This window comes from Grammomys surdaster, unplaced genomic scaffold, assembly GCF_004785775.1.
Source record: "Grammomys surdaster isolate TR1022 unplaced genomic scaffold, NIH_TR_1.0 137, whole genome shotgun sequence".
In the NCBI taxonomy this organism is placed as follows: domain Eukaryota; kingdom Metazoa; phylum Chordata; class Mammalia; order Rodentia; family Muridae; genus Grammomys; species Grammomys surdaster.
This window is the reverse complement of record NW_021604595.1, coordinates 9,090,026-9,105,743: the sequence shown is the minus strand read 5'-3', so window position 1 is coordinate 9,105,743 and position 15,718 is coordinate 9,090,026. Positions and strand designations below refer to the sequence as shown.

The 15,718-nt window shown below is 41.9% G+C and overlaps 1 protein-coding gene across 1 annotated transcript in view; it reads right to left on the bottom strand.

Annotated features, from left to right (window-relative positions):
- The window catches only part of Mak (male germ cell associated kinase), a 39,187-nt gene extending 24,157 nt beyond the window's left edge, over nt 1-15,030 (bottom strand). The window contains exons 1-7 of the mRNA XM_028763101.1: nt 14,930-15,030; nt 8,692-8,746; nt 7,777-7,898; nt 5,569-5,648; nt 3,758-3,890; nt 1,559-1,730; nt 494-661 (exon numbers count right to left, since the gene is read on the bottom strand). Coding sequence (XP_028618934.1) covers nt 494-661; nt 1,559-1,730; nt 3,758-3,890; nt 5,569-5,648; nt 7,777-7,898; nt 8,692-8,746; nt 14,930-15,030 — 831 coding nt within the window. The remainder of the gene's footprint in view (nt 1-493; nt 662-1,558; nt 1,731-3,757; nt 3,891-5,568; nt 5,649-7,776; nt 7,899-8,691; nt 8,747-14,929) is intronic.
- Between the last annotated feature and the right edge of the window lie 688 nt (nt 15,031-15,718).

Below are 15,718 nucleotides of genomic sequence, written 5' to 3'. Positions count from 1 at the left end.
CCTGGAACTCACTCTGTAGACCAGGCTGGCCTCGAACTCAGAAATCCTCCTGCCTCTGCCTCCCAAGTGCTGGGATTAAAGGCATGCGCCACCACCGCCCGGCAATATTCGTCTCTCTTGCTTGTTGCATATAGTGAGTGTCTTGGGTTTTTAGCATTTACCAGTCTTGGAAAACATTGGTTGAGAATCAATGTCTTTGTAAAATTGCCAAACTTTAAAAATTTAAAGGTTGGAGACATGGCTCAGTGGTTAAGGGCACTGGCTGTTCTTGAAGAAGGCCTGGGTTAGGTTCCCGGGCCCTACGTGGTGGCTCACAACCACCTATAGTTCCAGTTCCAGGGGGATCCAATGCCATCTACTGGCCTCTTGGGTTCCTGCACACATGTGGTGCACATCCATACTTAGGCACACACATGCACATAAAATGAATAATTCTTTGTGAGGGTTTTACCTCACAAATTTAAAGAGCTGTCCCCTGGAAGAGCGGCCATACCTGGCTTGCGGTTGGTCGTTTCTTTGGATCCCAGTTCAGCATTTCAGTCATAAGCTGAATAGCCTCACTACTGGCATTGGGAATGAGTGTTTTGAGGTTTATAGGAATGCACTGGGGAAATCGGAAATTCATGGAGGACGCAAGCTGGTATCCTTCCGGCCAGTCACTCTGTTAAAGGATATAAACAAAGAGAAAGTGGTTTTTGTAATTAACATAACTCAGGGATGACACGGATTCATGTGGGAAGGCTTCAATGCTGAGTCATATAAATAAATGTGAAATACCAGATGCCTTAGAGAAAGAAAGGACATGGATCTGAGAGGGGGTTAAAAATGAAATAGCATATCTATACGTTTTGAAATAGCAAACTTCTTCTGGCTTTCAGTCTCACTGGCATCATGGTGACTGAATCAAGGACAAAATATTTACGAAGAGGCTGCCTCCTGTGAAGATTCCCACTACACATCAGAGCAAGTCCAAGATTACAATATTCGTGGGAAGAAAGGATAGTCAGCTTCATGCTTTAGCATCTATATTCTCCTGCCGACTGAAAGGCCAGTGCTGGCTTAATTACACAATTACACTTAGTAGTTGAATCTTAGAGGGAAAGGTCTTCCCCAAAGGAAATAGCCAGGAGAGCTACTCAGAATTCAGTAGAGCAAATATCACAGCAGAGATATAAACGAAAAAAGCTAAGATAAAAAAAGGTCTAGGGTCCCAGGGGTTAATGAATGGGGGGGTAGGCATTCACAGAGCAAGCGGGGGAAGTCTTGGAATCACAGACTTAAACTTAAACTTTAGGGGGACTGTCCCCTTAAGTGTTTTTTAAAGGAAAAGCAAACACCTTTCTCCCATTTGAATCTGGTGGGACGCTGACTTCTTGCAATCTTTACTGCTTCCCAATAAGAATGTAATGCTTGTAAGGAAAATTGTTCAAGTGTAAAGGTATTTGAAACTGAAAACATCACACACCTTTGCTAAAGTAAGAAATAAAAAACAAAAAAAGCTAAGTAGCAAGTGAGAGGCACTGAGAGGCCAGCGCTACTCCGGGACCAGGGGACTTACTTTCTTGGGAGTCCCTAACACTTGGCAAATTTTAAAGATCTCATCAACTTCACTTGTCCCTGGGAAAAGCGGTCTAAATGTATAAAGCTCGGCCATTATACTTCCCACGGCCCACACGTCAATGGGAGAGCTGTACACCGAAGACCTTAGTAAAACTTCAGGAGCGCGGTACCTGTGAAAACAGAAAACAGTACAGAAAAATGCTGTTTCGAGTGTGATGTCACAGGGCCATAGTCAGCAGGAGTCAACGGTTGGCTCACAGCTTCCAAGCAAGGCCCAAGGACAAAGCATCTTCTGTATACCAGGGACTCTGGGTGAGACACCTATTTCCTGACCACAGTGGGGCTGGCTAGAAATGTAGAGAAAATGTCCATGTGGCTTGGAGTAGGTCTTCATAAGGATAATCCGGGAAGGTAAGTACTCTCTGAAGTATTCAGAAAGAACCATGACAAAACCATCATGTGTGCATGTATCCGAATGCAGGTTAGGAAAGGAAAGATGGGTGGATTGTCCTAGAGTAGGGGGTTTCTGCCCCTCTCCCTGTTTTTTTTTTTTTTTTTTTTTTTACAAATTACATTGAAAATGTTCATGCTATCATTACACTTCCTCATACAGATAGTTCTATTTTTAATTTACAAGAGCAAAGGCAAGTGGCAAGCCCCTGCAACAGCCCCTGCTCCCAGCTCTTGCTGACCTCCTTCTACAGAACAGTTGTCTCCCTGAGTCTGGCTTATGTCACTTAACATGAGGAACTCCAGCTCATCCTATCTTCCTAAAGATGACACAATTCCATTCTTCCTGTGCGTGTGCATGCACGCGTGCGTGCATGTGTGTGTCTGTGTGTGTGTGTTTCTCAGATAGGGTTCCTCTGTATAGCCCTGGCTGCCCTGGAATTCTGTAGACCAGGCTGATCTAGTATATATACAGTTTTCTCTACATTCACTAACCTTTCAAATGCATACACTGCCTGGGACGCTGGTGTGTTCTGGTCTGCACTATGCCAGCAATGATGGCCGCTTGTGCTAGACAGCAAACGCCAGTGAATATTTTGTATATGTTCATCATTGACTACTCTTGATTGATAAACAGAAAATTATCTTTTTTTTTTAACTAAAGGTGTATTTTGTTTGCTTTTGAAGACTGTTGTTGGGATATTTCCTTCAAAAAAAATGAAACAAACAAACAAACAAAAAATCCCATGTATTCCTAAGTTCAAGGCTGCTGTTACAAAGCACCACAACTTGAGATGATGCACGCCCTCTATCGCAGCATTGGGAGGCAGAGGCAGGCAGATCTCTTGAGTTTGCAGCCAGCCTGGACTACATAGTGAGTTTCAGGATAGCCAGGGCTACAGAGAGAAACCCTGCCTCAGAATACAGAATATGTATATGTGTGTGTGTGTGTGTGTGTGTGTGTGGTATATGTGTGTGTGTATATGTATACATTCTTTCCCACCTCACTGATCCCAACTTCCTATCCCGTCTCCATATATTATTTTGTTTACAATAATATATTGCTATAAGACGTATGTACACATTTGATTTTACAAATAAACATACAGGAAAATGCACTTAAGCCCACAACTTGCTAAATTTTCCACAAATAGGACACACTTACAGGTTCAACAACCAAATCAAGAAAGGCATTCTATGGGTACCTCAGAGGCTCATTCCATCACCATTGTGACGCAAACCCACAGCTTTCCTAGCCTTGCACTGTATACAAATGACTGCATTCAGTAAAAACTCTTTTTCTGTGTGGCCTCTTACTCTCGGCGTTACCTCTTAGAAGTACCATAGTACTGTATGCCACGGTAGACTGTCCCTTTCTCCTGCTGAATAGCCTTCCCTTAGGTGGAATGCCCTATGGGCTATTGGGACTGTGACATCGATTTTGGTAACTCATGACATTTAACTTATTTGTGTCTTGGCTCTCATGGGGCAGAGACTTCTGTTTTTCATGGCCTTGTGTTCTTAATGCCTATGGTAATGTTTAGCGCATAGTAGGTATTTAGTATTATTGGAAGGTTGAATGAAATATTTTTCCTTCTTTTGCTTCACTAGTGGAAGAGCCACAAGCCAGTTCTTCCCTCTCTATAAAGGACATAAATTGTCTACATTTTATTTTAAATACCCAATATGGACCTTCTGGAAAGACAATGAACTGTTCAACATAGGAAAACTTTGATATAAATGTTACCATCTGGTAGACACATAGTCAGTATATGGTGGCTGTGATCTTAATTCTCTTGCAAGTCCAAAATCAGCAATCTTCACCAGCTCTGGACCCATGCAGAGCAAGTTTTCAGGTTTCATGTCCCTGTGAAAAAAGCCTGTGCAAGGAAGAGAGGAAAACACACTAAATAATCATGTTTGTTATCATCGTGTGACGGTTTGTTTGCTGGTTATAAATATAACCAAGCCCTCCTATTAGCGGCACAGGATTAGGGGAGGAAACACTGTCTGTGGAAGAAGTAAAGGGGTGTAGGGACTTGCTTGCAAAATAATTTAGAAGGTTCACATGACATGTAAGATCATTAAAAATAACCGCCCATTTGACTTGTATATTTAATTTTTGACTTCAGTGGGTGTGTGCAAGGGATAGATACTGACACATTGTGACTATCCCTTAGTATTTCTACAACCGTATAGAATTTGGATGTATTGTTATCACTACTGTGTGACAGACAAGAAGGAAGAGACGCAGACAGAAGCTTGGCTTCAGACAATGTAGTTGGTCTCCTTACTGCTGTCATACCACAGCTTAACACAAGATTCCCTGAGGTTAATCACATGGTTGAAAAGTTTATTTGACAAAAGAGCTCCACGCATTTGAACTAATCTCCTCATTTATTTAACAGTTCACTTCCGCCTGGTGGCTAAGTCTTTGAAAAAGTCAATAATGAAAAAGCTCATTATTACCGAGTCTGTATAAAATAGATGGTCAGTTACAGAGGCTAATGGGCAGCCCAGAGGAAATGGGGCAGGATTAAGGCACCCACGAGGTCTTTCCTTGTGAGTCAGCTTTAAAAGGATTCTTCCCTGAAGTGGGCCCCGGCGCTGGCTTCTGAAGACCATTTAACCATTGCCTACCTAGGTGCAGCAATACCATGACACAGACCTACAAACCTTTCCCGCTAAATACCCCAACGGCCAGTGATTCTAACCAGACATTCAATAACAGCAATGTTTTAGATGTCGGAGCTAATAATCATCTTCATTTAATGGATATACAAAATCACATGAAGTAAACAAGTAAGGGATTCATAGGAAATAAAAACTAGCTTCCCTTCCACTGAGAATGGAGTGTAACTAAGTGTAAAAGCTAAGGACAACTATAAAACACCGTACAGAGGCACTATGCCTTATTCAAATCCCTGTGAGCAGCCATGCTTGATCAACGGCTTCTTCTAATCCTTTCCAAAATATGTTTGGAGGGAAGGCTGTCATTGAGAAAACAAAAAGGGCAAGCCTGGTCCAGAAAGCATCCCTCACAGAGACCGAAAAAAATCATCAGAATAGCAGAATGATGCAGAAAAACAAAAATTAGCCATAACCTGAAATCACATCACTGCTCTCTTTACACAACACGAAAGTGCCAGCGCCATTCAGGGTTTCTTCAAGATGGGGTCCTTGCAGCCTGGCACCATCACCACCATGCCTGCTGTTCTCTGTGCAGTCCGTCAGATAAAACTGGTTACTTTCAACTTATGTCTAGAAGGAGAATTCGTCCCCTAACCTGAAAAAACACTCACAAGATAGACTTTTGTTTTTCTTCATCTTAATGTTTTTCTAGTTGAGTTTATCAGAGGAGTGTGAGGCAGGAAACTGGTGATCAAACTTCTAAAATGTCTGTTATAGATAATAGATATCTATGTACAATTATAAAAAATTATAATGTTTCGACAACAAAGTCAGACATAACTCAGCAGAAGACACATTATTACCATGTGTGGTCTTGATGGCACCCTATGGACACAGACAGGAAGGTGAGACTACAAAGAAACTCACCGTGTTTATGGATAAATGCCAGTCCCTGTAGTATTTGATACATAATATTTCTGATGACTGACTCAGGGAACAGTTTGTTTCTGGAAGAAATGAAGGGTTTGTTAACCAAGGAAAACTGAAGAAGGCCAATGATACTCCTGGTGCCTTGCAGTCTCTGTTGGCTAAAAGTCTCATGGCTAGAGCTGCAGCGCTAACCACTGTAGGTTTAAAGGTGAAAATAGTGATGTTCATTGCTGTTGTTTTGATGTTTCAGAAAATCTCAAATCCAACAGCCAATGCCTTATACAGATATTCAGGAGTTAAAATATAAAGTGTCCCAGTAAGGGCAAAATACCCTGGGAAAAGTACCAATATCAATAAATAACTACTCACTCAGGCTTGGAGACCAAGTCCTGCATGTTTTAGGTCCCTGTTGTTGTTTTAAGACAGGGTCTTGTATAGCTAAGGCTGGCCTTGAATTTACCATCCTCTTGCCTCAGTGTTCCCAGTGTTGGGATTACAAGTTTGGACTACTGTGTCCCAGCATGCACTACTGTGTCCCAGCATGCTCCAGTTTTACACTGCATCTTGATACTATCTAATAAAGATTCAGTTAAGGGCGACCCATGAGAACCGTGCTTAATTTTTTCAGCAACTACATTTCAAAAAGTATTCGAAAAGCAAATGAAACAGGAAACAGTAAACTTACTTAAAAATTTTGAAGTTTACTTTGACTGTTGTATAAAACTATCAAAAGTACATATTTATATAAACATAAAATATAAAAAATATGCATGATATGTGATAATCTCACATACGTATGCACTATATATAATGATTAAATTGGTAATTATTTATGTTTCAAACACTTATCATTTCTTTATGGTAAAAACTTCAAAATCCTTTCTTCTATGTTTCAAATAATGCAATTTGTGATTCTGACCTATGGCCATCTATTATTACAGCATAGAAACTCCAGAACTTTTTACTTCTTAGAATCCATTTTTGGGTCTTTCCCTTGTCTCTATCTTTCCACTTAGTTTAAAAAATATATACTTATTTCAACATACAATCAATTGTGAGATCTGGTTTTACATAGCCCAGGGTATCCTTAAAGGTGCTACTTAGTTCAAGACAACTCTGTCTTCTGATGTTTCTTTCTCCACCTCCCAAGTGCTAAGATTACAGGTGTGAAGTTACCATGCCTGACTAATAAAAAAATTACTTATAGTTTTTGGTACTAAGTTTCTAAAACTTGGTGTACAATTTAATTCGCATTATAGCACAGTTTATTTTAATCGTTGTAAGGGTTCAAAAGTCCTATGAGGCCAGCTACTTGAGAAGTGGCATTTAGATATGCCCTTGGTAAGTCCCAGTAAGGATAAAATTAAGGGCACAAAATTTAATTTGTCAGGCCACCAACTAAAATGATGAGTACCTGAATATTAAAGTGAGAATTTCCTTCCAGCTGGTTAAGATTTATGACTCATATATCTCTAATGACTTCAGCAGCTAGTTTGTGGCCAGCAGTGTGGATGGCTGTGGGTATGTATTTACTTGTAGAGGCCAGAGGTGAGTGTTGGATGTCTTCATCCATTACTCTCTCTCTGCCTTGTTTCTTTGAAACAGAGTCTGTCACTGAATCAGGAGTTCACTCGTTGGCCGGACTGTCTGACAAATGAGGTTCAAAGCCCCGTCTGTCTCCCTCCCCCATGTTAGGGTTACAGCCATCCACTGCCTTCCCTGTGTGGTTCTTGAGGATCAGAACTTGGCTCCTCATAGCTTGTTCTGAGGGCACTTTATTCACTGAGCTGTTTCCCCAGCTTCTAGCTCATCTCTTCTTGAAAGCTACTTTATTCCTTTAATCATTTATTCACAACTCTTTATAAGATGCTTGAAAGGGCAACGAAGACAAAGGTCCTCAATTTTGCCTACAGCCAGCTTTACTCGTGAACATAAGGCTGACGATTCTCTTCAGTCTAAAGGGGAGGGATGGTTGGACGTCTGTGTGCTGTCTTTGTGATAGCTGCCGGTGCACTGGAGAGTGGGAGTGAGGTCATAGCTGGCTCTGCAGTGTCGGATGCTACCATTTGATGAGATGACAGCCCATCTATATCTACCTGTTTGAGTTATAAATCAGCGCATCGTCGAGTGTGAGGCACTGAAAGAATTCAAGGGACTCATGGAAAAAATGGCAGGGAAAATAGTTTTCATAAAATAAAGACGTACCTGTCTTTCATTAGCTGATAGAGGTTTTCTTTCATATATTCAAATATAAAATAAAGATGGTCATTTTCTCTGATAACTTCTTTTAGTTTAATCACATTGGCATGATTGAGTTTCTTCAGGGACTGTAAAACAGGACAGCAGTATAATTCCTAAAGCACATTTATAGAGATCGGCAAGACCTTAGACATGCTAGTTATCTCGGGTACTTGTCTATTTCTTTTACATTCATTAATAAATTACATGTTAAGAGCTACATAAATTTAAAAAGATCTTGGGGAATTCGTTTAAAGCAAACATTAAATGATTTAAGCAATGAATGTTAAGTGAAAAGGGCAAGCAAGCAGCAGCAGCTATAGCCAGTCACTTTCCCTTTCCCAAGGCAGGTCTAAGTTTTTCTTTCTGACTTACCCATGTCAGACACCATGCCAAGTATCTAAAATCTCACCCAAGTCACACCACATAAAACACAAGACAGCATATGCCATGATTTAAAAGCATGCTTTTCTGTTGAGGAGTTTTGAAGTTATCTTTAAATAGAAGAAAGCCTCGTTTTCTGTTCCCCTCTAACATGGGAGCAAGGATTTCAGGAATGTAAAGGAAAGGAGTGGATGCAGTTATCTTTAGGATGCATATGGAAGAGTCTAGGACAGGGATTCTCAACCTGTGGATCACGACCCCTTTCAGGGGTTGCATATCAGATATCCTACATACCATATATTTAGATTGTGACTCATAACAGTAGCAAAATTACAATTATGAAGTAGCAATGAAGTAATTTCATGGTTGGGGGTCAGCACAGCACGAGGACCGGTGTTAAAGGGCTGCAGCGCCAGGAAGGTTGAGAAGCGCTGCTCTAGAATGATCTCAGTGGCTGTGCTCAGACACGGTGTACTGTTGGGGCCTTGGCCTCTTTACCTTAACTTCTCGCAAGTTCATACACTCATCCCAAGAATAGAACTTTCTCTTCATCCTGAAAGAGATGAGGGAACATTTAGTGTTCAGGATTGAAGGCTGCAAGAAACAAATTTCACAACCTCTGGTGTTCCTGAGTACGGCTTCACTTTAGGTGACATTCTTCCTCTCCCGAAGGAAATCCCCTCCTCTCTGCTCGAATCTCATAGTGCCAGGTCTGGGCTCAGAGGTGCCAGGTCTGGCCCACCATTCTGCTTCAACACAATCATGACGACCCTGGAGCTTCCCTTCTGAGTGAGTGTCTAACCAATTTTAGTCAATTTAATTGTGATTTTTTTTTTAAAGTGTGATTTTTCCTTGCACGTTTCCATTCTTTCTTCAGCTTAAAAGATAAACACCAACACTATACTTCAGAGCTGGGGTAGGGCGAGAGTCAAAGTTTGTTAGCAAACTCAGTGAAGGATTTGACCTGACGACTTTACATTACTACTTGAGCTTTGGGTAAGAGGCCACAGAATAATTTAAATTAGGGAAAGAAACAAAAACCAAACCAAACCAAACCAAACCAAACCAAACCAAACCAAACCAAACCAAACCAAATCATGAGTGATCCAAACTTGGACAAAGTGGTATTTACTTTTTCCTTTCCTCTCCCCTTCCCTTCCCTTCCCTTCCCTTCCCTTCCCTCCCCTCCCCTCCCCTCCCCTCCCCTCCCCTTTTCTCCTGTGGGTAGGGTCTGACCCCAGAGACTTTTGCATTTTGATCTTTACTCACCCTCTCCCCATTAGAGACAGCAGAACTCTGTATAGTATGATAAAGTAATAAATTCTACTCTGCACACAGCAGATAGACAGCACTTTTATGTGACTGGATTTTTAGTCATCAAAAGTAACAGGAGACAAGAACAACTATGTGCTAGGCAAGGAGGTATCCACCAGCACTCAGGACAGAGGCAGGCAGAGCTCTTTGAGTTTGAGGGCAGCCTGGTCAACATAGTGAGTTCCAGACTGCTGGGAGCTACAATAGTGAGACCCTGTCTCAAAACAAAACAATCTCCCTCCCCCCACACCAAGCCAAACCAAACCAAACTTAACCAAACTAAACCAAACCAAACTACCCAACTGTGTCCTTGATCACATTTATTGCATTAGTCTAACTGTACAATGGTTGGTCTTCAGAGTCAATTTAACTGCATTTAGAATCACCAAGGATACACACCTCCGGGCATGTGTATATGAGGATGTTTCCAGAAGGGTTTAACTGAAGAGGGGAAAGCACATCTTGAGTGTGGGTGGTCCCAACCCATAGGCTGGGATCCTGGGTCAAATAAAAAGAAAGTAAAAATGAACTGAGCACGAGAATTCATCTCGTTCTACGTCATAATAGCTGAGGTATTAATGTCTAGCCTGTTGGCATCATGCCTTCCCAGCTATGACGGACTGAATCCCTCCTCCAGCCAAGAGGCAAGCATAAACCTTCCCTCCCTTAGTTGCCTTTGTTGAGTATTTTATCACAGAAAAGAGGAACTGATACAATCTACTGATGATTTATAGATCAAAGTTATTCGATTAACTTCGATAAAGCAGGGCCTCATAAAGTTATAGTGCACATAGTAGAACTGAGGCATAGGATTGACAGCTAAAGGGAGATCAAGGTCTGACTTCACAGCCTGGGCTCAAATCCTTGTTCAGCTGCTCATGGATGTACGGCCCTGGATGGCCCCTCTGCGGCTCAGATGTCTTTCCATAAAGACATGCTACTGTACTACAAAGCGTAGTGAAAACTTAAGGCTATTCTTATTTTTATGAATTATCTTTGAACAATCAGGAGACCTGAAGAGTGTCACGGCTAGTATTTTACAAGTATCCTTAGAAATCAGAATTTCATTTAGACTCCTTCAGGCCCTGGAAGGAAGCTTATGAGGTGGCTTAGTGAACTTCAGAACATACCCAAAGGTACTGCTCATGGAGATGGGTTTCTAGAAAGTTGCTACTTTCCAAAATCTAACATCAAGTAAAAATCAATTCAAACAATGCCATATAAGAAAACTAGTTTAATAAAATGATTACGCTACCCCAAAGTGCATGTATGAGATGTGATTCTTTCCAATTCGATTTCAGAAGTGTGAAAGTATCTTGAGATGGGTGAGGTGGCTCAGTGGGAAACTGCTGCCAAGCCTGACAGCTCGGGTCAGAGGCCCCTAGACTGATGCGGAAGGAGGAAATACCTGACTCCCACACGTCGTCTGTTGATTTCCACAGGCACCCTATGGCGTGCAATAATAATACGTGCAATAATTTCTTTTAAAAGAATCTGGTCTTCAGGACCCAGGTAAAAACATATCCAAATTAACTTTTAGAATTCAATAGACACTGTGGCTTAGCTCTGACTTGTACAATCTTAACTCTTCTCCCATGCTTATTAATATGGTGCCTTCTGTGCAGCAGTACCTCCCAAAGGGGATACACTCCAGGCAGTAGACAGCTCTGCCATTCTCCCTGGCCTATCTGTGCTGTCTTCACATGCGTGCCTCCACTCTAGCGAAAGGGACTGTCCTAAAATTCTGAGTTAGGTTTTCTGGTTCAAGTGCTTTGCAGCTCCTTCCCTGGGATTTATGGCTTTAGGCTCCTCCCACTCTTGTGCCTTAGGCTCCTCCCACTCCCCTGCCTTAGGCTCCTCCCACTCCCCTGTCTTAGGCTCCTCCCACTCCTCTGCCCCCCTTTCCTCTCACTGCTCTCAGCTACTCAGCTCCTGCAACTCCCTAGAAATGTTACTTGTTGAAGTAGTCTTCCTTCCTCCTTAGAATAACAACAACCGTAATAATTCATGAAGTTCACTCTCTATGGAACTGGTTCTCAACATGTGGGTTGTGACCCCTTTGGGGGTTGAACAACTCTTTCACAAGGGTCCCCTTAAACCATCTGCATATCATTTATATCAGATGTTTATATTATAATTCATCACAGTAGCAAAATTATAGTTATGAAGTAACAAAAACCATTTTGTGGTTGGGGGGAGGCACCACAACGTAAGAAGCTACAGCATTAGGGTCTCAAAGGGTCTCAGCATTAGGAAGGTTGAGAACCACTGCTCTCTGGGAAGCCTCCTATGATAGTTTGCTGGCATTAGCCTCTCTCTGTTCCTAAGACTAAGTTTCCACTCCTCTCCCCCCAATTATGTTGTGACTTGTAGATTTGATAGCTACGCGTCTGTCTTGTCTTCATTTTGTCATGAGCACATGTATAGTAAGTATGCCGTAGGCGTGCAACAACTAACTGTGCTGTAGGAAGTTTCCCTGTGTGAAGTTCCTGTATGAAGGGCTGTGTTTGTGACATATGTGTGTGTGCATAGTGGCCTGTGTACTATGTAGCTAATGATGACCTTGGATTTATCCTTCTGCCTCTGCCTCCTAAGTGTAGATTAGGGGTGTGTACCACCACATTCACTTTGTATATCAGAGACGAAACTCAGGGCCTTGGGTATGCTGGGCAAGCTCTCTACCAACGACACCTCAGTTTATGTGACTTCTAGGTGAGTTCTCGGTTCTCCTGAGCCTTTACTTACATCTCACACCTGAGACTAGTCATTGTGGGATGCCTAAGAGGTAAAAACAACTACTGTTTTTCTCTCTAGAAGCAATAATATTTTGTCATCTTAAAATCAAAAGATGCTAGCCTTCCACGATACTAGAATACCCAGTGCCCTGTGTTAACCTTCTATCTACATCTTCAAAAGCCAAAGCTGTGAAGAATATTGTGTCTGTCCTTCTGGGCCTTTAGAGACATTTTTATGAGTCTGCTTGTGCATGCTAACACGTTTCTTTGTATAACTGAGGAACTGTAATCCACATGTATGTACATGCACAGATAGTTGTTACACATGCTTCCGGCCTTTCCCGCCATCCTGATAAGTTAAAGAGGCTCCATCACGTTACAGGGATTTCTTTCTCATTCCTCTTTGCTAAATGTTTCTTAAAAACCGATGAGTAGGCACTAAATTTCCCTAGGTCAATTTACTAACCCATCATTCATGTTAGCACTTATCATGTACTTACTTATTTGGTAACAAAGGGCAGTTGGAGACTGATTATAAAATAATGCCATCATGTATGTGATGTTTCAGATAGGGATATTTTTAAAAGTACCCGTTAAAGCATAGATTATCTTTTAGATTTTCATTCTTTAGTGGACTCTGTCTCCAGGTCTAGCCTGGGGAAAACCAGCTGCAATGTCATGAGCATTCTCAGGCTACCCTCTGTAGAGGCCCAGGTGGAGAGGAACTGAGATTGTTGTTCACAGTCAGCACTGACTTGATACTCATAGTTACTAGCCAGGCTGGGTTTGGGTCACACTTCATGCACTAACGTCCTAATCCTCGGGATTTTATATATCTCTGTGGCAAATATTTGAGGAAGTCAAGGTAAAGCGAGGTCATTAGCTGGCCCTGATACTCAACAGGCATCCTTACAGCAGGGAGAACTGGACAGGGAATCATAGAGAGAGAAGAGAGTGGTTGGTAAGCCAGGGAGAGAGGTCAGAGCAGATCCCTTCCTCACAGCCTGTAGAAGGACGCACCTCTGCCAATGCCTTAGGGACTGGGGACTTTAAGGATCCAGAAATACATGAAAATAAATTTGTCATTTAAGGCCGGGTGTGGTGGCACACTCCTGTAATACAGTGGAGTGGGAGGTGGAGGCAGGAGTTCTACACAGTGAGTAGAGGCCAACAAGGAATGAGTGGATGGATGGATGGATGGATGGATAGATGAATGGATGAATGAATGAATAAAATTGGGTGTTATTTAAGCCACCCAGTCTATAGAACTTTGTGGAATGGGAGATATATGGCCCAATTATTAGATAAACTGTGTTTCCTCACTCCTAAATTCCTATGCTGAAGTCTTAGTCCCTCAAATTGTGATAATATTTAGAAACATGATTTCAGTTTTGTTTGTCTGAGTTCTTTGCTGTTGTTACTGTTTTGAGACAGTATTTCCTTAAGTAGCCCAGCCCAGCTTTGAACTCATGATTCCCCTGCCTTAGCCTCTTCTGTGCTGAGCACCAATGTGCCCAGCTGAGGTAGTCTCTGAGAGGTAATTAATATGCAGTGGAATCCTTAAGAGAGGACCTAATCCTGTATTGTCCTTATCAGGAAAGGAGAGCAACACACACACACACACACACACACACACACACATACATAAACCACATACACCACACATACACATCACACACACCACACACACACACACACCACGCATACACATATACCACATACACACACCACTCACACACACACAACCACACACACACACACATACACCACATACACACACGCTACACATACACCACATACACACACCGCTCACACACCACACACACATACACACACACACACACACAGAGAGCAGAGAGAGAGAGAGAGAGAGAGAGATCATGACACATACACAGAGGGAAGAACATGTGGACACAGAGACAACCAGCTACAGGGCACAGAGAGAGGCATCAGAGGCCAGCCCTGCGGACGCTCTGAACTTGGGTCTACTAGCTTCACAAATAAATGGCTGTTTAAGCCACACAGGCTACCATGTAGCCATATCAGACTGGAATAGTGAATCACACTGAGAGAAGATCCTTCAGCCCAGCCAAACTTCTGACAAATGCAGCCCTGGTCCATTTCTGGGCTATCTCATAAGACTTCAAGCCAGAACCACTCAGTAGCCATTTCTTAATTCCTGATCCACAGAAAGAGTGTAGATTATGAAATCTTAGCCTTGTTTTAAACTATCCAACTTCAGGGTATTTTGTTACGTAGCAAAAATATAATAAATCAAACAAGTAATAATTAATGGTTGGTTCTATTTACTTCCATTTATACTCAGGAAAATAGCATATCTCTTTCAGAACTCAATTTGACAAGTCCATCCTTTTTCTTAAAGAATTAGTAAGTTCTATTCTGTCTCATGTTTAAACTTAAATATTCACCATCTCTAGTTTTATCCTATATATATTGGGCATAAAATGCAGGGTGCTCAGACTTACTTGGTTTATTAATGCAACATGGACTTCCTTCATATAAGTGTATTCCTTTTTGGTAATTTTATTTTTTCTAGAACAGTGTTTCTCATCAGTCAAACTACCTTGAGGTCTGGACTGAACCTTACTCCCTAATGCTGCAGGTTCTCAAGCAAAGGAAAACAAACACCCAAGCTTTGGATAGACTCCACGGTGGGGTGCACACACCTCTTGATGGCCACCAGCTCGCCGGACTCATTGCTCTTGCCCATAAGCACACTGCCGTAGGTGCCGTCCCCGAGCTGCCTCATGGTTGTGTATCGGTTCATCTTGGGGAAAGGTAATCCAGCAGAGGTCGTTGATGGAGATCTCTTCCTTGTTGAGTAGAAATCCAAATACTTCTTTATTTGTGGCCCTCCTCCTTTTTGTTGCTACACTGGAGACAGGCTTGTCATCATTAAACACGGCTCCTCCTCAAGATCAAGTAGGCTCATGAGACACAGCAAGAAGGAATCTGGCAAAGAGACTCTGCGTCCATTCTTATGGACACCCTGTGAAAAACCGAAGCAAAGAACGTTTTCAGTACAGAGTCCCTACAACACGTTTACTGACATCCTAGATGCATAAAAATTAGAGTGGAAACAGAGGCCATTGTAAGAGGTCATCTGTGCCCTGTGGAAGGAAGTCCACACACAGCAGACTCAGGCAGCTTGAAGTTTCCCGGTCCCTGCACTGGGTGATCTACGCTTGACTGTTCAAAGTGGGATTACTGCTTTGTGAGATTATCTTTTTATTTGCTATAATCCATGTTGTTTCAAAGGAACCAGGGAAAATCAGACAGCCAAAGCACATCCATTTTTGAAGGAGATTTTAAATTACTTCATTTAGCATGTTAAATTTAAATTGTATTACTTATTTTAAAATCCCTAGTGCATTACAACGGTCTACATTAGGCAAGGTAAATATAAAACAAGACATGGAGAGAAGAGTAACATAGAGAAACTTCTTACTTCGTTT